The sequence below is a fragment of the Henckelia pumila genome, chromosome 3 (genome assembly GCF_033568475.1).
Source record: "Henckelia pumila isolate YLH828 chromosome 3, ASM3356847v2, whole genome shotgun sequence".
NCBI classification, from domain to species: Eukaryota; Viridiplantae; Streptophyta; class Magnoliopsida; order Lamiales; family Gesneriaceae; genus Henckelia; species Henckelia pumila.
Window position 1 is genome coordinate 40,846,073 of NC_133122.1, and position 22,744 is coordinate 40,868,816.

The 22,744-nt window shown below is 34.2% G+C and overlaps 2 protein-coding genes, 1 long non-coding RNA gene and 1 pseudogene across 4 annotated transcripts; 1 reads left to right on the forward strand and 3 right to left on the reverse strand.

Moving 5' to 3' along the window:
• LOC140888544 (probable amidase At4g34880) overlaps positions 1 to 16,889 on the reverse strand; it is a 51,257-nt pseudogene extending 34,368 nt beyond the window's left edge.
• On the forward strand, positions 12,217 to 13,775 carry LOC140891604 (uncharacterized). 2 transcript variants are annotated; one of them, XR_012152579.1, is made up of 4 exons: positions 12,217 to 12,546; positions 12,632 to 12,655; positions 12,923 to 13,354; positions 13,486 to 13,775. It is a non-coding gene; the product is annotated as an uncharacterized lncRNA (long non-coding RNA). The 2 variants fall into 2 exon arrangements; XR_012152578.1 differs by having other exon boundaries at positions 12,923 to 13,775.
• Positions 16,890 to 17,034: 145 nt separating the features above from the next.
• Positions 17,035 to 19,109, reverse strand: LOC140886826 (probable amidase At4g34880). Its single transcript, XM_073293697.1, has 5 exons — positions 18,561 to 19,109; positions 18,130 to 18,344; positions 17,784 to 18,023; positions 17,490 to 17,688; positions 17,035 to 17,391 (listed from the first exon to the last, which is right to left on the reverse strand). The coding sequence occupies exons 1-5, from the start codon at positions 19,107 to 19,109 to the stop codon at positions 17,035 to 17,037; spliced, it is 1,560 nt and encodes a 519-aa protein (XP_073149798.1).
• Positions 19,110 to 20,048: 939 nt separating this feature from the next.
• On the reverse strand, positions 20,049 to 22,466 carry LOC140886827 (eukaryotic translation initiation factor 4B3-like). The gene is made up of 2 exons (XM_073293698.1): positions 21,358 to 22,466; positions 20,049 to 20,354 (listed from the first exon to the last, which is right to left on the reverse strand). Exons 1-2 carry the CDS (start codon positions 22,404 to 22,406, stop codon positions 20,276 to 20,278), a joined length of 1,128 nt encoding a protein of 375 aa, XP_073149799.1. The 5' UTR covers positions 22,407 to 22,466; the 3' UTR covers positions 20,049 to 20,275.
• Positions 22,467 to 22,744: the final 278 nt, after the last annotated feature.

Here is a 22,744-nt window from a genome sequence, read left to right on the forward strand (position 1 = left end):
AGTGTAATTTTAGTTATACTATAAAGTAATGCTAGTGTTATTTTAGTTATACTATAGTGTTATTGTATTGTAAATTTAGTTATATTATAGTTTAAATCTAATGTAATTTTAGTTATACTATAGTGTATTTCTAGTGTTATTTTAGTTATACTATAGTGTTATTTTAGTGTAAATTTAGTTATACTATAGTGTAAACCTAGTGTAATTTTAGTTATACTATAGTGTAATTGTAGTGTAAATTTAGTTACACTATAGTGTATTTCTAGTGTAATTTTAGGTATACTAAAGTGTAATCCTAGTGTTATTTTAGTTATACTATAGTGTAATGCTAGTGTTATTTTAGTTATACTATAGTGTTATTGTAGTGTAAATTTAGTTATACTATAGTGTAATCCTAGTGTAATTTTAGTTATACTATAGTGTAATGTTAGTGTTATTTTAGTTATACTATAGTGTTATTGTAGTGTAAATTTAGTTATACTATAGTGTAAACCTAGTGTAATTTTAGTTATACTATAGTGTAATTCTAGTGTTATTTTAGTTATACTACAGTGTTATTGTAGTGTAAATTTAGTTATACTATAGTGTAAACCTAGAGTAATTTTAGTTATACTATAGTGTAATTCTAGTGTTATTTTAGTTATACTACAGTGTTATTGTAGTGTAAATTTAGTTATACTATAGTGTAATCCTAGTGTAATTTTAGTTATACTATAGTGTAATTCTAGTGTTATTTTTGTTATAGTATAGTGTTATTGTAGTGTAAATTTAGTTATACTATAGTGTAAACCTAGTGTAATTTTAGTTATACTATAGTGTAATTGTAGTGTAAATTTAGTTACACTATAGTGTAATCCTAGTGTAATTTTAGGTATACTAAAGTGTAATCCTAGTGTAATTTTAGTTATACTATAGTGTAATGCTAGTGTTATATTAGTTATACTATAGTGTTATTGTAGTGTAAATTTAGTTATACTATAGAGTAAAACTAGTGTAATTTTTAATTATAATATAGTGTAAATCTAGTGTTATTTTAGTTATGCTATAGTGTTATCGTAGTGTAAATTTAGTTACAATATAGTGTAAACCTAGTTTAATTTTAGTTATAGTGTAAATCTAGTGTTATTTTAGTTATGCTATAGTGTTATCGTAGTGTAAATTTAGTTATACTATAGTGTTATTGTAGTGTAAATTTAGTTATACTATAGTGTAATGTTAGTGTTATTTTAGTTATACTATAATGTTATTGTAGTGTAAATTTAGTTATACTATAGTGTAATACTAGTGTAATTTTAGTTATACTATAGTGTAATACTATTGTAATTTTAGTTATGCTATAAAAAATTTTTATAAGGTTCGAGGTTAATATTAAGTAGATCAGATTCATGTACTACCCTTCAGCTCGTGTTTGCCTTGAATGGATTTTAGAGCATTGTGGGTATTTGTTTTGAATCTTGATCTACTTAATTAGTCTCGGTAAACTCCTTATATATAAATTTTTTGTAAAAAAGATTAAAATAATAATTCCTAATCTGTTCGAACCTGTTCGAACCTTCCCATGATTCTCATGTTTCAAGATCCAGAATGGTATCAGAGCCATGGAGTAGTGATATTTATGATTTAGCATATTTTATTCAAATGAATATTTTTCGTTTAAAGAATACTGTTCAAAACAGTATAACTCAAGAATATGATATTCCTCATAATCTTGATTTATTAAATAAATGGACTATTCCTAAAATAGAACCTAAAATGGTCTATCAATTAGGAACCTTTGAAAAAATTGGTCTTAAACAAATTGTTAAGACTACTGAGTCATCAATTCCTCTTAATAATGAAGAGATGGTTATTCATTTATTAAATGAAAAAGATATATTAACATTTTCTAAAGATTATAAATTTCTTCATATAGGTCTAGTACAAATTGCCTTTAGACCTCTTACTTTGGAAGGTTTACCTGAAAGCTTTATTGCAGCTTTAAGAGATGGTAGAAATTTAAATTGGAAACAATCTTTAATCGGAATAATTGAATCCAGTCTGGCTCATGGTCCAGTTTATTTTGATGTGTATCCAAATCTTTCTCTATCATTAACTGATATAAATATTTTAGATTCTTTAACATTAAATGTTAAGACTCATGGTTATAATTATTCTGTTGGAACAGAAGTCATATGTATTTGTTATCGTATTTATTATAAACCTCTTTATACTTTGAATCCGATGTGTAAAAGAATTGACAAAAAGAAAAATGAAACTGTTCTTATTGAGACTAATTTCAATAAATCTAAAATAACTACACGTAGATCTATTAAATGGGAAGAAATAGACTTTCCATCAAAGTGGACTTTTGAAAATTCTATTCCTAGAAATCCTATTTTGAATATGGATTTACAACAAGTAATACAGACTAATGAAGGATCTGTTAATATACAATTTCAAAATAAAAATTATTTGCCTATTACTAGATCTCAATCTGTTAGATCTTATATTTCTCCTCTAGATTATATAATTGATATTTCTCAATCTTCTAGAGCTTCTACTTCTCAAATTCGAGAAGAAGTTAGATCTGATTTCTCTAAAAATAAAAATATTGAAGAGGTTATTATAAACAGAAATAATATTGTTCATGGAAATGTCCATGACATTACAGATTCAGATACTATCTCAGAAATGAATTTTGTTTAAATGGATAGTACAATCAAAATAGATTTCAGTAAAGGATCTAGAGCAAGAGCTCAGATTAATAAAGAATTATGTGATCATAAATGGAAATCTTTTAGAAAATGGTATTTTAAGAGTTTTTCCAAAAAAGAATTTGAATATATAATTAATACTTTTTATAAAGATTGTGCAGAAAAAAATAAAATGATTTATTTTGTTCCCTGGTTTATAAAAATCTTTCTTGTTGATTATATTTCTGTTATAGAAAGAAATTATAAACTTTCTTCTGGAAATATTCAGAAATCTGTGTATCCTCCACAGAATTCTTTTCAAATAGAAAAGAATGAAAAAGTTTTAAATTTTAATGCGTTTTCAAAAATATTTGAGGATGATATGTTGTCTGTTACTATCAATCATATTAATCAACTTTTTGAAAAGCAAAATTATACTAATTTATATCTTATTCTTTTAGGAGAAGAATTGACTTCTTTAAAAAAGAATATCGATAATATTTTATTAGCCATACAACAGATCAAGCCTAATGTTCACATTGAAGAAAAGAAAGATAGAAATATAGTTTCCATAGCTTCTTCTTCTATCCAATCTCCTCCAGAAATACAAGATTTTAAATTTAAATCTTCTGTTTCTGAATTTGAAAAAATTTTATCAGAAAAATTTAAAAATATGAATATTTCTGTTATTAATAATAATGAATCATTTAGTAATAATAATACTGATGATGATACAGATAAAATTCAAAAAATGAAATGGGCTGATAGGCCAACTCAAAATCGTTACTACTATTCTCGTCCTACTCCTTTGGATGTTCTTAATGAAGAACAAGAGTACATTATAACAAATAGTTATAATGGGAAAAGCATTTATGAATGGAATGCTGATAGTTTAACAGATAAGCAGATTTATAATCTTGCTCATAGAATGCTTATGTATAGTACTGTTTGTAAAAGTGCTGGTAATACTGATAAGAATATAGCAAAAATGCTTATTTCTGGTTTTACAGGCCAACTTAAAGGTTGGTGGGATAATTATTTATCTCAACAACAGAAAAATGATATTTATGATTCTATTAAAATAGAGAATAATAATCAAACTGAAAATGTTGTTTATAGTCTTATAATGACTATTATTGAACATTTTACTGGTCGTTTTACTGATAATAGTGAAAATATTAGAACTCTTCTGAGTAATATGAAATGTAAGACTCTTACTGATTTCAGATGGTATAAAGATACTTTTCTTTCTAGAATTTATGAATTACCGGATTGTAATAACAATCAATGGAAAGCCAAATTTATTGATGGTCTTCCTCATCTCTTTGCTGAAAGAGTTAGAAAAATTCTTCGTAAAGATAATATTTCTATTCAGTATGATAATTATACTTATGGTAACTTAATAAGTACTTGTATTCAGGAAGGTTTATCTTTATGTAATGATTTAAAATTAAATAATCAGTTAAAAAGACAAAATATTTTTGAAAGAAAACAGCTTGGTCATTTCTGTGATCAATTTGGGATTGATATACCCAAGAAGAAAATTCATAAATCTTTAGATAAACCTCATAAGAAGAGACATTTGTCTGAAAGACAAATATTGAAAAAACAAAAACGAAAAGAATTTCGGAATAATAAAAAAGATGCGAAGAAGAGACAATTTTGGAAAAAAGATAAGGATAAAAAGCCTTTAATTACTTGTCATAAATGTGGTAGACCTGGTCATTATGCTAATCAATGTTGGGCTAAGGAGAAAATTAAATCTCTTGATATCTCTGATGATATTAAAAATACTTTATATGAAATTGTCATGAAAAATTATTCTGAAGATTCTCATACTTCTGATTCTAGTCCAGATACTGATGATATTATTAATCTTGATAATGATTCTTTAAATTCTTCAGAAGATTGTGATAATTGCATTCAAGGTCAGTCTTCTAATTGTTGCAATTATATTAGTAACAATGATGATAATGATGAATTTTATAAGTTAAAATCTCAATTTGAAGATTTAAGTATTAATGTTTTATCTGATGATAAAATTATTGAATTTTTAAAATTAATTAAAGATCCTAATCTTCGTACTTCTATAATTGATCATATTGATAACAAAAATTCTACTAGTTATACTGATCTTTTGAAAAATGATCAGACTTATTCTTTAAAAGAAATAAGAAAACTTTTAAAAGAAAAACACAGTGTTAATACTCCTGTAACTTTAGATAATTTAAAAATTGAAATTGATCAACTTAAACAGCAAGTTGTTATTTTACAACATGAGAATATTCGTTTTAATAGAAGGATTTCTGATTTAGAAATGCCTGAGTTAGAAAATAGTTCTAATAATGTTTCAGACCAAGAACAACATTTATCTGTTCTTAGTAAAATAAAATCTCAAAAGTGGTATACAAAAATAACCTTATTAATTGATAATAATTATAAAAAAGACTTTATTGCCTTAATTGATAGTGGAGCAGATTTAAATGTTATTCAAGAAGGAATAATACCTTCAAAATATTTTCATAAAACTTCACATTCTCTTTCTCATGCAGGAGGTGAAAAATTACAGGTTAATTATAAATTACCAAAAGCTTATATTTGTAAAAATAAGACTTGTATTCAAACAAGTTTCTTCTTAATAAAAAACCTTTCTACCCAAATCATTCTTGGTTTACCTTTTCTTTATAAAATCCTATTATTTCTATAAATCCTACAGGTATAATTGGTACTTATGAAGGTAAGAATATTCACTTTCAGTTTATTACTAAACCTTATTTAAAAATTTTAAATTCTATTCAAGATCATATTGATAGAAAAATCTTTCATATTAATTCTTTAAAAGAAGAAATAAATTCTTTAACTATTGATGATACTTTGAAAAATCATAAACTACAAGATAAAATTAAATTGCTTCATAACCAATTCTCTTTAGAAATTTGTAATGATTTTCCCAATGCTTTTTGGAATCGTAAGAAACACATTGTTTCTCTTCCTTATGAAGAAAGTTTTGATGAAAAGAATATTCCTACCAAGGCAAGACCTTGTCAGATGAATTTTGAATATTTAGATTTATGTAAGAAAGAAATTCAATCTCTTCTAGATAAAAAGTTAATAACTCCTTCTCAATCTCCTTGGTCTTGTACTGCTTTTTATGTCAATAAACATTCTGAGATTGAAAGAGGTGTTCCTCGTCTAGTAATAAATTATAAACCTTTAAATAAAGTTTTAAAATGGATTAGGCATCCTATTCCTAATAAAAAAGATCTTCTTGATAGACTTTTACATGCCTTAATATTTTCTAAATTTGATTTAAAGTCAGGATTTTTGCAGATCCAAATTAATAAGGATGATAGATATAAAACTGCTTTTAATGTTCCGATAGGATATTATGAATGGAATGTTATGCCTTTTGGTCTGAAGAATGCTCCTTCAGAATTTCAGCAGATTATGAATGATATCTTTACCTCTTATAGTGACTTTATTATTGTTTACATAGATGATATTCTTATATTCTCAAAAAATATTGAAACTCATTTTAAACATTTAAACATATTTAAAACTCTTATTATTCAAAATGGATTAGTTATTTCTAAACCCAAAATGGTTTTATTTCAAACCAATATTAAATTTTTAGGTCATAATATTGATAAAGGTAATATTATTCCTATTCAAAGAAGTATAGAATTTGGTAATAAATTTCCAGATATTATTACTGATAAGACTCAATTACAAAGATTTTTAGGTAGTTTAAATTATATATCTGCCTATATTAAAAATTTAGCCAATGATACTGCTATCTTATATGATAGACTTAAGAAAAATCCTTCCCCTTGGACTGATCAGCATACTAATTCTGTCAAGAAAATTAAAGAAAAAATTAAACATATTCCTTGCTTAATGATTTCTAATCCTAGTTGGGAAAAAATTGTTGAAACAGATGCTTCTGATATAGGCTTTGGAGGTATTTTAAAACAATTAAAACCCCAAAGTAAAGAAGAATATCTTGTTAGATTTCATTCAGGGAAATGGAATTCTGCTCAGAAAAATTACTCTACAGTTGCAAAAGAAATTCTTTCTATTGTTAAATGCATTCTGAAATTTCAGGATGATCTTTACAATCAAAAATTCATTATTAAAACAGATTGCAAGTCTGCAAAATATATGTTTAATAAAGATTTTAAACATGATGTTTCTAAACAAATGTTTGCTAGATGGCAAGCTAATTTAGCTCCTTTTGATTTTGAAATTATTTATAAAAAAGGAGAAGAAAATTATCTTCCTGATTTCTTAACCCGTGAATATTTATCTAATGATGGCAGGAATGAATAGGGGTCGTGGTGAATTTTCCTCTTATAGAGGAAGAGGAGGAAGAGGAAAACCCCCAAATTATATTGCCAATGCTCCAAGGCTGATAGCTCAATTTGGAAATCAACGCCTCATAGGCCAACAAATTTCTAGTTCTTCTGATAGTAATACTATCCAAAAAAATGATCCTTTATATGATGAGTTTCAAGAATTCTTAAAACAAAAAGGTAAGAATAAGGTAATTCCTGATTCTGAAGAATCTTATGCAAATATTGCAAAAGAAAATGAAAATGATTCAGTATTATATACTGAGAATAAAAATAGAGAAATCATTCTTCTTGTAGAAGAAAAAGATGAACAATGGAAAAATACTCCTTGGATTATCATGGATAGATATCTATCACATACATCATATGTTCATGGTGCTTATAAGCCAAGAGGATATTATGAAACCCTCTTAATTTCTACAAAAACGGTGGAAATTACCCATTTTCAGAGTAATACTCAGCAAACGGAAAGTTATAACTTTTCCAAATTTATTATTAAGAAAATTATTTCTATTGAAGAATGGGGAATTTCTCCACTAGCAGAAAAAGAATTCTATTCTACTCAAAAACAAATTACTTTTAAATATAACTACTGGGATTATATACAGAGTTTTTATACAACTCTATTCTATGAAAATTCAAAAAGAAAACATTCTTGGTTCTTGAAAATATGTGAAAATAATTCACATGATAATATTCCCAACTGGTTCATACACTGGTGGCAATTCTTTGGGCCTTCATCAAAAATTTTACCTGAAGAATTCAAAAATTACTTTGAAGATTGGATCAGATTCTCTCCAAGAGTTATACAGAACATGACTACAAATTGGGTCAACAATAATTTATCCTGCAATTTCTTTATTGAATTCGGTATCCCATGGATCTGGAAATGGCAACCAGAATTTGGTTATAATGATCATGGAATTCCTTGCTTATGGAGGAAGAGTTTATCAAAGTTTTGGGAAAAATTGCTCAGAAATGATCCTGAAACTGGAAAACCACATGGCATAGAGATATTACAAAAATGGAAGAAAATATCTCTCAATACAAGAATGATTTTGCACAACAGGAGAAGGGAAAACAATCTGATGTGATAAGTCCCTTCAAAATTATCACTCAGAAATATCAAGAAATCTACTCAAAAGAACAAATGATCGACTTATATGTTGAAGAAATGAAAAAAGATTTGTTTAAAAATATTGGTAATACTGATACAAAATCTGATCAGTCCATGACTTCAACTGACAGCCACAATCAGTTTATCAAATTAATGCATATGCAAGATGGACAGGATCCCGAAGATGATGATCTTGAAGAAAATCAAATTGATGAAACTTTTGAAAAATTAAAAGCATCGCTAAAGTCCAAGATTGGATGAAAAAGGAATCCTATTAGATAATATATCACTATCAACTTTTATAAAGTTTGGCGGAAGTTATTCAAGATGTAATAATGCATCTTTTTATTATTTTAATAAAAGTAGTTTTATAAGTTTAGCTTGGAATCCGGGGTTGATGTCCGGCTCTTCCTATTTATAGGTATATTTTGTAAGTTTGGGGGTACGCTGGAGTTTGCTCGCCTCTCTATCTTCTCCCTTTCTCTCTCTCTCTCTCTCTTGTAATAAAAGCCTTTCAGAAAATAAAAGCTTGAGGTTTCTGTTTACAATCTTTGTAAGTATTTCTCTTTTTATTTTGTCTATTTCTATTTTCTTATTTAATTTAGCCTAATGACAGGCTAAATTCTCTTTGCTAGATCATAATTATCCTACGAAATGACCATGGTATTGTAATGGTTTAAGATATTATGGGAATCTAAGAGGAGGTTAAAAAATTTTTATAAGGTTCGAGGTTAATATTAAGTAGATCAGATTCATGTACTACCCTTCAGCTCGTGTTTGCCTTGAATGGCTTTTAGAGCATTGTGGGTATTTGTTTTGAATCTTGATCTACTTAATTAGTCTCGGTAAACTCCTTATATATAAATTTTTTGTAAAAAAGTTTAAAATAATAATTCCTAATCTGTTCGAACCTGTTCGAACCTTCCCATGATTCTCATGTTTCAAGATCCAGAATGGTATCAGAGCCATGGAGTAGTGATATTTATGATTTAGCATATTTTATTCAAATGAATATTTTTCGTTTAAAGAATACTGTTCACAGTGAAAAAGAAAGATGGATCGATGAGGATGTGCATTGATTACCGTCAGTTAAATCAGATCACAGTGAAAAATAAATACCCATTACCACGCATTGACGATCTGTTTGATCAGTTGCAAGGTACGTCTGTGTACTCAAAAATTGATCTTCGTTCTGGTTACCATCAGCTTCGAGTCCGTGAAGAAGATATTCCAAAGACAGTATTTCGGACACGATATGGTCATTATAAATTCCTCGTCATGTCATTTGGGTTAACGAATGCTCCAGCGGTTTTTATGGATCTGATGAACCGTATATTTCGAGAGTTTATAGACAGATTTGTTATCGTTTTCATTGATGACATTCTGATCTATTCAAAATCGTTGAAGGAGCATCGAGATCATTTGAGGCTAGTTCTTCAAACTCTCAGAATTGCACAGCTGTACGCCAAGTTTTCAAAGTGTGAGTTCTGGTTAAACAGAGTTGTATTTTTGGGACATGTAATATCAGCTCAAGGAGTGTCTGTTGATCCCAGTAAGATTGATGATGTCTTTAATTGGACAACACCCAGGAATGTTTCTGAGATTCGTAGTTTCTTGGGATTGGCTGGATATTATAGGCGATTTATCGAAGGATTTTCTAAAATAGCGAAGCCTATGACACAACTGACACAGAAAGATCGACGTTTTGTTTGGACTAGAGAGTGTGAAACTAGTTTTTAGACTTTGAAAGAAAAGTTAACCACAGCCCCTGTTTTAGCTTTACCTTCGGGCTCAGGTGGGTTTGTCGTCTGTACAGATGCTTTTCTAAATGGACTTGGAGGTGTTTTGATGCAGCATGAGCGAGTTATTGCTTATGCATCACGTCAGTTGAAGCCTCATGAAACTCGATATCCAGTTCATGATTTAGAGTTGGGTGCCATTGTATTTGCATTGAAAATATGGCGTCATTATCTGTACGGAGAACAGTTTGTGATATATTCTGATCACAAAAGTCTTAAGTATATTTTCACACAATCTGATCTGAACATGAGAAAACGTCGTTGGATAGAATTACTTAAGGACTTTGATTGTGATATTCAGTATCAACCCGGTAAGATGAATCTAGTTGCAGATGCTCTTAGCCAAAAAGTTCAGAATGCAATGTTAACATCTCTTACAATCTCTAAAGTCCATGAGCACTTGGGGACTTCAGGTTGGACTTACCAACCTAGTGGTGACTACTTTTTAGTTTCATCTATTCAAGTTGAACCACAGATAGTTTCTGACATCAAAACAGCGCAAAGGACTGATCCTTATATTCAGAATTTGAAAGAATTGTCTCAAACAGGACAGTCAGATAAGTTTGATGTCACTTCAGATGGAATTTTGCGTTTTAAAGGAAGACTTGTGGTTCCAAATTTGATAGACTTGAAAGAAACTATCTTGCGAGAAGCACATTGTAGTCGACACAGTGTTCACCCAGGGAATAGAAAGATGTATCATGCCTTGCGATCACAGTTTTGGTGGGAAGGTATGAAAACGGAAATTTCAGACTTTGTAGCAAGATGCTTGACTTGCCAACAGGTTAAAGCTGAGAGGATGAGACCTGGTGGTATGTTACACAGTCTGGAAGTGCCACAGTGGAATTGGGAGCACATTGCTATGGATTTCGTGGCACACCTACCTCGATCTGTTCATGGTTGTGATGCTATTTGGGTGATTGTTGATAGATTGTCGAAATCAGCCCATTTTATTCCATATGATCGTACTTGCCCTTATAAGAAAATGGCTAAGTTGTACATTGATAATGTGGTGAGATTGCATGGTGTGCCAGTAACCATAGTATCTGATCGTGATCCAAGATTTACTTCTAAATTTTGGGCTAGTCTTCAATCAGCCTTGGGTTCAAAGTTAGCGATGAGCACTGCCTATCACCCACAGACAGATGGTCAGTCAGAGACAACCATCCAAACGTTGAAAGACATGTTGAGAGCTGTGGTGATGGATTTCAGTGGCAGTTGGCAAGAATCGTTATCTTTGGTTGAATTCTCCTACAATAACAGTTTCCATACTTCGATTGGAATGGCTCCTTTTGAAGCCTTGTATGGAAGAAAGTGCAGATCTCCAACTTGCTGGGAAGAAGTAGGAGAACGGCGATTGGCTATGCCTGAATTCGTTCAGGAGATGAAGGACAAGGTTTTCTTGATCAGTAAAAGAATGAAAGCAGCCCAAGATCGCCAAGCTAGTTATGCAAACAAGAGGCGTAGACCTTTAGAATTTTAGGTTGGTGATTATGTTTTTCTGAAAGTTTCACCGTTTCGTGGTACTATGAGATTTGGGCGTAAAGGGAAGCTAGCTCCTCGTTATATTGGTCCGTATGTGATTGTTGAGAAGATTGGTATTTTGGCTTATCGTTTGGACTTGCCGCAGAGTTTGTCTGCGATACATGATGTGTTTCATGTGTCGATGTTGCGGAAGTATGAGCCAGATCCATCTCATATCTTGAGGGCCGATGAGGTAGAGTTGGATAGTTTCCTTAGCTATGCCGAGTACCCAGTGAAGATTCTTGATCGTAGAGAGAAGCAACTCCGGAACAAGACCATTCCTTTGGTTATGGTTCAGTGGAGTAGACATGGGACAGAAGAGGCTACATAGGAAATCGAGGCAAAGATGCATAAAGAATGGCCTCACTTGTTTGAGAATACAGTTAATTTTTCCATGTACTCTGATTATCCTATGTATTATCAGTAGTAGTTGTTTAAACCACATTGTATGTTGTATTATGTGTGTGTTCGATTTCGAGGACGAAATCTTCTTTTAGTGGGGGAGAATTGTAAGGACCCGATGCTAATTACCTTATTATTTGGCTAAATTTGATAATAATTATTTTAAAGTGGTGAATTAAAATAATTAAGCCAGATAATTAAATTGTGTGTTAAAAATATGTATTAGAAAATATCGGTGTATAGACGGTATTAAAATACATATTTAAATTTTATGGCACACAGGAGTTGAAATTAATTTAAACGGGTCAATTTTTGGACTCAATTAAAGAAATACACACATGGATATACATACACGCATAAAATCATTTCTCTCTCCTCTCATCTCTCTCCCTCGACCGATTCCCCTGCTCATTCTTCCTTCTTCTTTTCTTTTCATTTTCGTTGCCTTTGACCGGCGATATCTCCTCCGTCGTTGCTCCAAAAATTATTCCGAGCGTAGTTCCGGAATCCTCGCGACGAGAGCTTTCTTTTGATACCAATTTTGTAAGCTTTTCTTACACTTTTTGAAAACCCAATTTCCGATCGACTCTGCCGTTCGCCGCCTCTGCTACCGCCGATCGCCGCCGTGGTTAGGAGGAGTATTATTCCAGTCGTTTAGACCTTTAATTCGAAGTCTTGAGGTATATTTCGAGTTAGGGTTTGAATTTGAAAATTTTTGGTTGAATTTGAATCCAAATAATTGATATGATTATTTGTTGGTTGTAGGTGCTATATTTGATCCGATTGGAGGTATAGATCGAATTTCCTATTTTTTTGGAATTTATTTCAAAAATTCAGTATGTGTATATTTGGGATTTTCGAATTATGGTGTTGAATTATTGAATGTTTGGGTCTTGGAATACCTTAAAATTAATATATAATAGTTCTGGTATTTTTGGGAATTTATCGGAATTTTTTAGAATATTAATTTGGGTATTTTCAACCCTAGAATCGAATATTTGAATTGTTTGGAAGTTAAAGTATATGTTAGGATTGATGGAATGGTAATTGACTCAGGTTTGGAGTAATTAGGATTGCACCAAGGTTGTAAGAATTACTCTGGTAATTATTTGGCAATTAAGGTACGGATTGATCGCTATCTTACAGCCTTTATGAGGATATGTAAAATGTCTAATTGCTATTTGAGGTATTGGCTTGTTTATATGTTTATATGAGGATTGTTATGAATTATGCATTGCATTCATATTGAGCCATTATTCTCTTATTCCTGAGATTTTTATCCACTATTTAATGAGTTGTTTAGATATCAGAGGGTGTTTTGACTCTCACCTCGGATACTAGCGTAAGGGCCGCGCAGTTCTGCAGACTGTCCCCCTTGACGCGTACTGATGCAGGGCCGCGCAGTGTTTGAAACTGTCCCCCTAGCACAGGTGGCCACAGATTAGCTATTGTTCTTTGGATCCAGATTTTGATATCCGATGTTCCTTGGTACCATTCACTTGCATTGCATTAGTTGTTTTACATATCATTTATTTTGCTGTAATTTATTTGATCTTCGTACTGGGGTTTGACCCCTGTCCCTCGGGACTGCTGTGGTTTTGTTGTTATTGCCATGGCAGGTAATACAGGTGGTTCTGTTGCCTCTGGTGGTACATCTGCCAGTGGAGCCCAGGGAGGGTATTGAGTCGTTGTGAGTTCCCAGTTATTATATATTATTATTGGAGTCTTTTATTTGCCGGAGAGATGCCCCGTGTATCTGTATTGATATTTTTGCAACGTTGGAATTTGCTTGTTGACGTGTTTAGCCTTGCCGGCTTGCATGTGTTTAGTCCTGGCCAGTGCGGCTGTAGGTTTGTGTGTTGTCGAATTGGACACTATTTTCGAGTATTGTATTGTTGTTTGAGTTTTTGATTTTTCCTAGTATGTCTGATTTACGGGGAGGTCATGCCGAATTTTCGGTAGGCCTGAAAGCAAAATTTTAACTCGTTTTCTCTATTTACATTAATTAATCCTGATTGCATGATCATTAAATACTAATCAGGAACGGGCCCTCACCATTTCCAAATTTCCATCTCTCAATGGATGTATAAACCTTATTACGCCGCTGCAGTTTCATCTTACTTTATTGAATGAATTAGATATTTTTTGTTTTTGGCAGCCAAATTTTAATTAAATTACATGTTACCCTGTTCGGTTTTCAACGCTCCTTACTATTTGGAACAAAAGATAAAATGGAAGACAAATTGGCCAATTTTTTTCCTTTAGTTCAATTTTCAAAGTATTGGAATCTTGACGATGCATAATCCACAGATGTTAACAAATACAAAAACACATAGGTAAGGAAGATAACAATAACCAAGGAAGCAAAAAAGGCAATTGTTTTTAATTAAATGCTAAATCGACAATGACACCAAACACCAAGAACATAAACAATATATTGAATCCAAAGAGCATATGGGCCTGTGTTTTGGAGCAAAAAACCGTACACAAACCTTTTTGTATAGAAATTTGATGGTTTTCAACCCATTGAGAAGCCACAAGCGGTGCAACCACGGCCACTTCTTTTTTCCTTTGTTTCTTTTAATTGTTTCGTTGGTTTCTTCTCCTTTCAGTGGGTATTTTTTGTCGGTATTTTTTGTCGAACGTTGTAGGGATTGAGTGGGTAATTTCGATCTATTTAGGAAAAAAATTTTGAAACGGTAATCGGTAAACTTCTGAAATGTTCCATCGGCTTCTCTTGGAGTGGGTTTTCTGCTCATGTATTTAATTTGGATCTATTTAGCAATTCTTAAACGGTCAATGACTTTTCTTTGAGTGGGTTTTATGAAAGGGTGGCTCATACTTCATGTGTATTTAAATTCATGTATTTAATTTAATTTGTGGCCCATATTATATTAATAACTAATTAATGATGATATATATTTACTTTTATATCCCTGTAATGTAATATAGATAAAGTGTGTGTACATATTTACTGTCATATCCTTGTGCATATATTTTTGGAGTATATATGAGATTGAATAAAAGGGCAAAGTTGCAAATTCACAATGGTAAAACTTTGCCTATAGATGAAGTGTGTGTACATATTTACTGTCATACTCTTGTGCATATATTTTTGGAGTATATATGAGATTGAATAAAAGGGCAAAGTTGCAAATTCACAATAGTGAAACTTTGCCCTTTTATTCACTTTTTTATATAGGTTATAGATTATAGATTATAGATTATAGATATAGATAGATATAGATAATAGATAAGTTTCATGAAAATTATGTCACACAAATAAACTTTGATAAAATTATGTAAACTTCATAAGTTTTATATGCAAGAATGGTGCTTGAATGTGAACCTTAATGTTTGGAAATGTCTCTCAAACGTCTCCTCGACGAGATTATCCTTGAACATGAAAAAAAGGATCCCTCACTATCCCCAGTCTCTTTCCTTGTAGTCCATTGGAATCGAGAAATTGCGTGTAACCACCAGCTGTAATGTATCCCACTGCTGCTCCAGTCGCTTCAGCGTCGTTATAATCGAACCCCACAATAGCATCAAGAACATGAACTGCATCTGATACTGTCCTGCAAATAGGCCTATCGGTCCGATATAAAGCTGGTAAACACTCTTAAGTTAATAGAATGAGATAGAAAATGTAACACAAAGTACCAAGTACCCTATAGTATCTTGTCTTGGACTAATAGGAACTACCCCGGCTCGACTTGTGAGACCAACTGTTGGTTTGATGCCTACTACAGCATTCAAGCCAGAGGGACAGATAATGGAGCCATCGGTCTCTGTTCCCGACGATACTGCCACCATGTTAGCTGCCACGGAGATTGCTGACCCGCTACTCGAACCACAAGGATTAGCAGACAGATTATAAAGGATTCTGCAAGGTAAAAAAACCATAGCTTCCCATCGTACGTTTCTGCTAGATTGTAAGAAAAGTGTACATTGTCTTACTATAAGATTCTTGTGAGGACATGCAAAGAAGAATGTTGGAACAGAATATATATACCTTTCCTTGTCCACCTCTGGCACTCCAACCATTAGGGGCATGTAAGGATCGAAAGTAAGCCCATTCACTCAAACTAGCCTTCCCGAGAACTATAGCTCCGGCTTCTCTCAATTTCTTAACCACGCCTGCATCTTGAGGCACGACGGATCCAAGCAATGCAAACGACCCCGCGGTGGTGTTAAGCCTATCCTTGGTCCCGATATTATCTTTGAGCAGGAACCGGGCTTCTCGGCCTGCCTTTCCCGATCAGCCTCATCTGCCAGGTAAAGTGCATCAGGGTTCATTTCAATAACCCCTTTCAGAATGGGATTGAGCTTCTCAATTTCGTCGAGGTAGAATGTAACAAGTTGTCTAGAAGTCAGCTGGTTTTGCTTGAAAGCTGCCTGCAAATCTTGAACCGTGGCTTCACTTATAGAAATAGCAGCAACAAGTGGAGTAGTGTATGGATTAAAACATCCTAACAAAATGAAAGAAATAAAGGTGAGTGGTGATAGAGAGTGATGCTTCATCATGTTTTTGGAGTTGAATTCTTCATATTGCTCTGATATATATATATATGCGAGAGAACTCAGAGAATGACAGAGAAAATTTGTTGTATGCAAGTATTTGTTGTATTCTGCTACTTGATTTGTCTTCCTCCGTTATGTAACCATCCCAAGAAGATAAAAATAACCGAGTCAAATAGGAAAATAACAAGTATTACTTGCTTGTTAGATGCCAACAGGGGTAGTTATCCCCTCGCCAGTTTCTCGTAAATTTTCGTATAATGTTTTTATAATAATCTCAGGCATAATATGAACACAATTAGGGGTAGAAATACTGGGGTAGCACTCTACTGGCCTAGAGCTCGAGCTTGACATGTCAATTGTTTGTTTGTTTGCTTAGTTTGGAGAACCTCATATCTCGTCCTAAACTTGACACCTTCGCCATTGGCTCAATTGTTTGGTTATAATAACCTCGTTGCTTCGAATATTTCTCAGCTCTTCCGATGGTTTTGAATGCAGTCATACATAGGATAAAAAAATAGTATTTCACGCATCTCCTTCATTTGTAATGTATATGCGATTCTTGAGATTTCCAAGTTTTCCCAAAATACAGATTTGTGAATTTCTTGATATAGAACTTAGCAAAGGTCATCAAATAAAACTGTTAACTAAGATAAAAACGTTGGAGGCTTCCTGATCTTTGTTGCTTGCTCAAATCCATAAGCGATTTCGATTAACTTGGGCTCAAAACCTTTTAACCCACCAAAGCATATGCCAATAGGCACCCCTTTGCTGTCATATGCAGCAGGAACACTTATGCCTGGAAACCCTCCAATTGCAAGCACACTAGCAACACCAGGTTCCGCAGTCACCAGTGCATCAAGATTATGCTCAACCATCAATTTTTCGAACCCGTTTTTCGTAAGATATTCTAAGTTCAGTATTGCTTTCTTCTCCACATCACCAATCCCATTTGTGGCTTCGGCTGCCAAAAAGATGTCCTGGCCAAATTCTTTGATCATTTCCTGCAAGACAATATCGATATAGACCTTTTTTAGTACCAATTTTATGTACGCTTGCCTTTTGTTCTGTATGTGTTGGCCATTTAAGCATGCATAGATACCAGTTCAGAGAATTGCTGATTGAAGGCTATGACGTCTGCCAAGGATCGAACGGGGGAAGATACGAGCATTTTGAGGTAAGAATCCAAAGCGATCTTGAATTCTGCTAGAAGAGCAGTTGCTTCACCACTTGCAGTGAAGTTTAATATTGTGTTGATATTGGATATTTCTAGATTATCCACCAAGATTGCACCTTCCTTCCTGAAAATTTTCGTGGAAATTATGTTTATCAAACTTTGACAAGATTATGTGACGTTTATAAATCAAAGATACAAGAATGGTGCCTGCATATGGACCTTAATGTTTCAAAATGTCTCTCAAAAGTCTGCGCGACGAGATTATCAGTGAACTGAAAGAAGGGATTCCTCACTATCCCCAGTCTCTTTCCTTGTAATCCATTGGCCTTGAGAAATTGAGTGTAACCACCGATTGGAATGTATTTTGATGCTGCTCGGGTAGCTTCAGCATCGTTATAATCGAACCCAACAATGGCATCAAGAACATGAACTGCATCTGATACTGTCCTGCAGAGAGGCCTATTGATCCAACACAAAGCAGATATGCATTCTCTCGGTTAATTTAAGGAAACGAAATGATTCATCTGTTTGAATAGAATGAGACTGAAAAGATAACACCAACTACCCTATAGTATCCTGTCTTGGACTAACTGGAACCACCCCGGCTCGACTTGTGAGACCAACTGTTGGTTTGATGCCTACTACTGCATTTGCACCAGATGGGCAGATGATGGAACCATCTGTTTCGCTTCCCAATGATACTGCCACCATGTTAGCTGCCACAGATATCGCTGATCCGCTACTCGAACCACAAGGATCAGCAGACAGAACATAAGGATTCTACAAGGTGAAAAACACAAGTTCAAATCAAGTTTTTGGGCAACATAAGGCTGTGTAAGAAACTGCAGCACTTGTAGAAAAACACAAGTTCAAATCAAGTTTTTGGGCAACATAAGGCTGTGTAAGAAACTGCAGCACAACCAATCTTAGAAATTATATACATGGATTGAGGGTCGGGGGTATGGCACAGAAAAGAATATAAGAACAAAAACATACCTTTCCTTGCCCACCTCTGGCACTCCAACCATTGGGGGCAGTTAAGGATCGAAATTTAGCCCATTCACTCAAACTAGCCTTCCCGAGAACGATAGCTCCCGCTTTCCTCAGCTTCTTCACCACCCCTGCATCTTGAGGAACGACAGATCCAAGCAATGCAAACGATCCCGCAGTCGTGTTAAGCCTATCCTTGGTTCCGATATTATCTTTTAGTAAGATAGGAACACCGTGCAGCACATTACGCCAACCGAGCTTCTTGGCCTGCCTTTCTTGATCAGCCTTGTCTGCAAAGTAAAGTGCATCAGGGTTCACCTCAATAACCCCTTTAAGAAGGGGATTCAGCTTCTCAATTTCGTCGAGGTAGAACGTGACAAGTTGTCTAGAAGTGAGCTGGTTGTGCATGAAAGCTGTCTGAATATCTTGAACTGTGGCTTCCCTTATAGAAATTGCAGCAACGAATGCATTGGTGTGTGAATTCAAACATCCTGATAGAATGAAAGAAACTAAGGTGAGCAATGATAGAGGGGATTGATGTTTCGTTATTTTCATTGCGTTCCTAGACTAGTTAACTTCTCTTACTTAGATCAGCTGCTCATGTATATATAGGCGCGAACTCGAGATTTAGTGAGACTGAAGAAGTGTATTTTGGAAGGTTTAACTTGGAACTTACATTTTTAGAGAGTTATGTACAAAATTTGTTGCACTTGTATCCGAGTATTTGTTGTATACCATTATTGTTACTCTTTTTGTCTTCCCCAATGATTTAATTGCCCCCAAAACTTTAAAAAAAAACAAGTCAAATTGAAAGAACAAGAACCGCCTGACCATTTCCTTGTGTCTGCCGACTAATTTCGATTTTTTTGTTGTCGAAATTTAGTGATTGAATAAAATAGTGGGTGGCTTTAGGATTTAACACATTAAGCAGCCATATGTTAGGCTCTTTGCATGCCTGCGATGTTGGAACTCAAAACCAAACTATGTGTCATTTGCCAGAACATAGTCTCAAAGATTTTGCAGTAAGAAACATTGGTCACTTGGGTAGCTATTTTTCTTTTCTTCAAAACAGATTTATGAATCCTTGAGTGCAAAATAGTTATGAATTTATACAATGGGGTGGAAGGATTTTTATCTAATTATTATACAATCAAACAACTCGAATATGTGGAACTCTAACCCATAATTTCTTGAGTCGGGACGAATCATTTTTGGCCTTAGACCAAGAGATCATCCATTGTACTAAATTTCTTAAATTACTTTATTAATAGCAGACGATTTATTATTGCAAGTTTTTACTCATCTCATAATCCAGAAGCTACATAGTTTTCCTCCTAACAATAATTTTTATAGCAGTATTAATGACTCGTAATGTCGTAAGACTCATAACCAGCAACAATTTCAGGGGCGAAACTCAAGTATCATGGGTGGAAAATTACATTTACAATTAGTTTTGAGATCTGAATAACATACATCAGCCAAACTCAAAATCAATAAAGAACACAACTGAAACAGAAGCAGATCAAATTTAAACAGTGTAAAGAACGATAAAAATTAAAACACACAGAAAGATCTACTCGTCTCTAACCAAAATTGATCTCATGCCATGTCTTGCAATTACATCCAACGATAAACACCGAAAAATTGTATAATAAAAAAGCTCTGTGATTCAAATAGTATGCCGTATTCGGTCGTTTTCTTCAAGCGTCAAGCCCGCTGGCTCAGTGCATCCGAGTATCATCTCCTTCAGCATGTTCGTTTTCAGATTTTTCAACAGCTCCATTTGCAGATTCTTCATTTCTACATAAATGGTTCTAATGTCAGTGCACATATTTAAGGTAGATTATATGCGTACGAAGTTCAAGATAATATCACAAAAATCTCCTATGTTCATCGAAAATCAATGATGTCCATTCCCAAGCCAGCTATGATTTTCTTGGCATATGGACGAGGACAACTTATTTTTGAAGTCTTTCGGAATCATCCAAACATGAGGACAACAAGAATCAAAGAAAATCCAGCACTAAAACACCAATTAGATCAATAAAAAAAGACAATATGCAATTATGACATTTCACCAGTGATTGGCTCCTTCATTTCATTAGCTCGTGGTAACTTTAATCAAACCATAATTGCTAGTTGAGAGCAACTTCATTCATTGAGTTATGAGATTGTTGTCTGTTAACCGATAAGCAACATCAGTGCGGGTTAGGGTTGGGGGGGATGGCCAATTCAGGATGAAATGGAGAAGACATATTATGCTATGAGAATACAGATACAAACAATAGAAATGGAACCACTAACTAGCAATACAAAAGCTAAGAGCCTAAGACAATAAAATTTTGAAGACAACGGAGTTCGGAACATGCCAGATAAGTTTAAGAGGAAGTATAAGTGGGGAAGGAAACTAATGAGCTCTCATTGCTTCCTCGTACGTCTGCTATGCCGTGGTACAAATGCTGGTGCCAAAAGGAGGCCACACACACTAGCACTAAACATAATGGAACACCAACCATAACCAAGAAAACTTAAACAAGTCTGTAAATCAACTTTAACATGACCAAAGCCCCCATCATTCGCAGAATCGATGGGTCAACATATCAAAACACAGCAAATGCTTTCTATCAGCCAACTGAAATTTAAAATTTTGACTATTAAACAGTTTCAATCAAGCTGTTAATCAACATCCCAAAAGAATATAAAAGAATCAATTCCACCATCTTAATACTATTCAAAATTGAAGCAAATTCGTAATAATAATAAAATAAAGTAAAAGTAAATTCAAGACCAAAGTACCACCAACCTTTCTGGTCGAGAATCAACAGCCTCTGGCTTCCTCCAAGCAGGCTCTCTTCCCTTTCCACTCCAGAAGCCCTTCTTCCTATCATCGTCAGCTGCAACTGCATCGACCTTGATCTTCGTCGATTCGAGCTTCTCCTCAATTGCCTTCACATCCTGTCCCAAATCCTTTAACACCTCCTCCCTCGGCCTCGCCTCTCCGAAGGGATTATTCCCCTTGGGTTTTGCATCACTCTTAATCTCAGAACCCTTCTGCCCGTCATCAATTGGTAGCGTTCTAGGCTTCAAATTCAGCCTCGGTCTACCACCACCACCACCACCACCAATACTCTCCTCCTCTCGTTTGCGGCCCCATGTCTCGGAATCGACACCATTCGATTCAGAAACCCCTCTTCTTTCCCGCAAACTGTCGAATGCTCCGCCAGCCTTCCTTCCCTCGCCCCAATTGCCCGAATCTGATCCAAAGCTTCCTCTTTTCTCATACCTCCTCGCCTCCGATGGAACAAAACTCTTGTTTGCCCCCCAGTTATCGGAATCATCCGCTCTAGACAACGAATCCGTGAAAAAACCACCCCTTTCCTTCCTCTCGAATCCATTATTCAAAGATGACTTCTTTCCGGCCGCCCAACTATCACTCTCGTCAGCCCTAGATGGCTCATATTCACGGCTATTATCCCGATTGAAGCTTCCCTGTCGCCGCGGCTGCTCATCCCTGTAGCCATAAGATCTGAATCCACCCCCAAGCTTGTTCCGCTCGAGCTCTTCCGCAGAACGCTCACGCGGACCCGTTGGGAGCAACAGGAGTTCATCTGGGGTCAACCCCTTGGGAGCCTCGGATTGCGCCGGTTTAGCAGAACCGTATGTGGCAAATTCTTGAAGGGAAAGGGCCTGGGGTTTCTTCTTTTTGGTCTTCGTGGACGCGGCGGTGGCAAGGGAAGGAAAATCCGCCGTATCGGCTCCTTTATTGTGCTGCTGGAGGAGCTCCGCCTCGTTCTCCTGGGAATCCAAGGCCCAGCCACCGGGTTTAGCCCACGCGCTCACTGCCGCCGCCATGCTTCTCTCCTTTTTCTCTGTAAAATCCTGCGTGCGTTTGTCGCCAAAAGTTTCGTGAAGATTTTGTGGCGTCCGTTCAACGCAAGGAACCGTTTATATACGAGTCACATGTGCAATAGAAGATGATGAAAATCCAACGGTGGACAATTTTTTTCTTTTTAAAAAAAAATATTTGAGATTATTTGGAGTTTCCGAGTTGGAAAGCAATTATATTTGGAAAATCCTCTTAACTCAAACGTTTTAGTTTTTGCTTATTCCAAATATTACACTCATATATCCCTATTTAACAATTTATTTTTTTATTTTTTTCTAATATATTCTATTCAAAATATAGTGCT

What these genes read in the sequence shown, in the direction of transcription:
- LOC140886827 (XM_073293698.1), bottom strand. Translation starts at nt 22,406, where the DNA reads ATGGCGGCGGCAGTGAGCGCGTGGGCTAAACCCGGTGGCTGGGCCTTG. An exon ending in GTTGATTCTCGACCAGAAAG is followed by an intron (nt 20,355 to 21,357) that starts GTTGGTGGTACT and finishes CCATTTATGTAG; the next exon opens with AAATGAAGAATCTGCAAATG.
- LOC140886826 (XM_073293697.1), bottom strand. Translation starts at nt 19,109, where the DNA reads ATGAAAATAACGAAACATCAATCCCCTCTATCATTGCTCACCTTAGTT. An exon ending in AGACATTTTGAAACATTAAG is followed by an intron (nt 17,689 to 17,783) that starts GTCCATATGCAG and finishes GAAAATTTTCAG; the next exon opens with GAAGGAAGGTGCAATCTTGG. An exon ending in ATCAGCAATTCTCTGAACTG is followed by an intron (nt 17,392 to 17,489) that starts GTATCTATGCAT and finishes ATTGTCTTGCAG; the next exon opens with GAAATGATCAAAGAATTTGG.